Source organism: Echinops telfairi, unplaced genomic scaffold (genome assembly GCF_000313985.2).
Source record: "Echinops telfairi isolate 266 unplaced genomic scaffold, ASM31398v2 ScPeMD7_2;HRSCAF=8, whole genome shotgun sequence".
NCBI lineage: Eukaryota > Metazoa > Chordata > Mammalia > Afrosoricida > Tenrecidae > Echinops > Echinops telfairi.
Window position 1 is genome coordinate 27,103,200 of NW_022103898.1, and position 1,483 is coordinate 27,104,682.

Sequence of the window (1,483 nt, forward strand, 5' to 3'; positions counted from 1 at the left end):
AACTGTGTACATTGTTGCCTCAACGCCTGTAGCTACATCCTCATTTTGGAGGATAGTCTCTGTTGCGGATTAAGATGGGATCTATTCTGAACATCACCTTACTAGAGAGGGTGAACCACGCCACCATCTTTTGTTTCCTTGGGAGTACTAAAGACAAAAACCACATCCACAGAAGAGAGCTCTCTCAGAAGCTGAAAAAGTGAGAATCCCGGGACCATCAAGGAAAAAGAAACCAACAGACCATTTTCAAGACCCCTCCTTGTTTGAAGTGGTGAAAATATTTAGAAAATGTGACCAATTTTATCCTAAAATCTGCACTTAGGTAAATATTATCATTTAACACATTCATTTGCTCAAATGACATGTTTATTTTTTGTGCAAAAAGTAGACTAAATGATGAGATATGTGAATGGGAAACAGCAGATTCAGAACATGTTTGAAAGCACTTTTAAGACTCAGAAAATGAAACAAAAGGTTATAAAAAATTCATTACTTTCATAATTCTTAACACAAAAATGCATATATGTATTATCGTGGTATTTAGAATGTGCGTTTTAAACTGTACCTGTTTTGTTGACTTTTTCGTGCCATTAAAAATCTTCCAAGCTAGCCCACTGCCCCCACTGGCAATGTGTCGACCAACATCGAACTCCCTGGTGACCGGATTTCCCATGACAGCACTGGTGACGTCAGCCGTCACTTTCGTGACAGTACTCTTCAACTTATTAAGCATGGACTCCATGGCTGCAGTATCAGGTAGGAGCAGTTACCTAAAAGCACATGGGGATAGGGAGAACTGAGAATTTGTTTTGACACACGAAAGATTCGTTATTTAATGTGAAAATGTTAATTTCCCAAGCAATGAGCAAAACAAACCTATACAGATAAAAGCCAACTGCAGAGTTTATCATTAGGTAATTGAACATAATTGACTGTGAATTTAAGCCGAGGAATCAAATTGCTTGACCAGAATCAAATCTCATAGCCCAGAATGAGAAGACACGGGCATTGATTCACCCTGACACTCACATGAAGAGAATGACCTTTTGCTCAAATATATAACACACTGTCAAAGGTTTAAAATAACATGGCCAGTATTAAGTCTCACTTAACACTACAAATAGCCATGTACAATCTGATGCTAATCTAAAGAATCCATTTTTTAAATTTAACTATTATTCATTATTAAAATAATTACTGTGTAACAATGAAACCCTTTGAGGTAATTTCTAAAAGAAAAGTAAAAATGATGGCAAAGGCACAATGCACAAACACGCACAAACATCAAGCAATAAAGCATTTTAAAAGTTTTACACCTCTTTGCTCTTAATGGTTAGTACTGTTCTTAATAATTATTTATTGTTAATAATTGGTAATTTATTATAAGCTTAATGATCAGTAGCTATTTTTGAAGATTAGTAATTGTTAGGTTTAGTGTTTCTCCTTTTGGTAAATTAAGAGAGATTCTACTTTTGATGATGTC

The 1,483-nt window shown here is 35.3% G+C and overlaps 1 protein-coding gene across 1 annotated transcript in view; it reads right to left on the minus strand.

Annotated features, from left to right (window-relative positions):
• The window catches only part of SCYL2 (SCY1 like pseudokinase 2), an 88,056-nt gene that overhangs the window by 66,559 nt on the left and 20,014 nt on the right, over positions 1–1,483 (minus strand). Inside the window, exon 2 of the mRNA XM_045291287.1 lies at positions 566–770. Within this exon, the coding sequence (XP_045147222.1) occupies positions 566–742 (177 nt within the window). The 5' untranslated portion in view covers positions 743–770. The remainder of the gene's footprint in view (positions 1–565; positions 771–1,483) is intronic.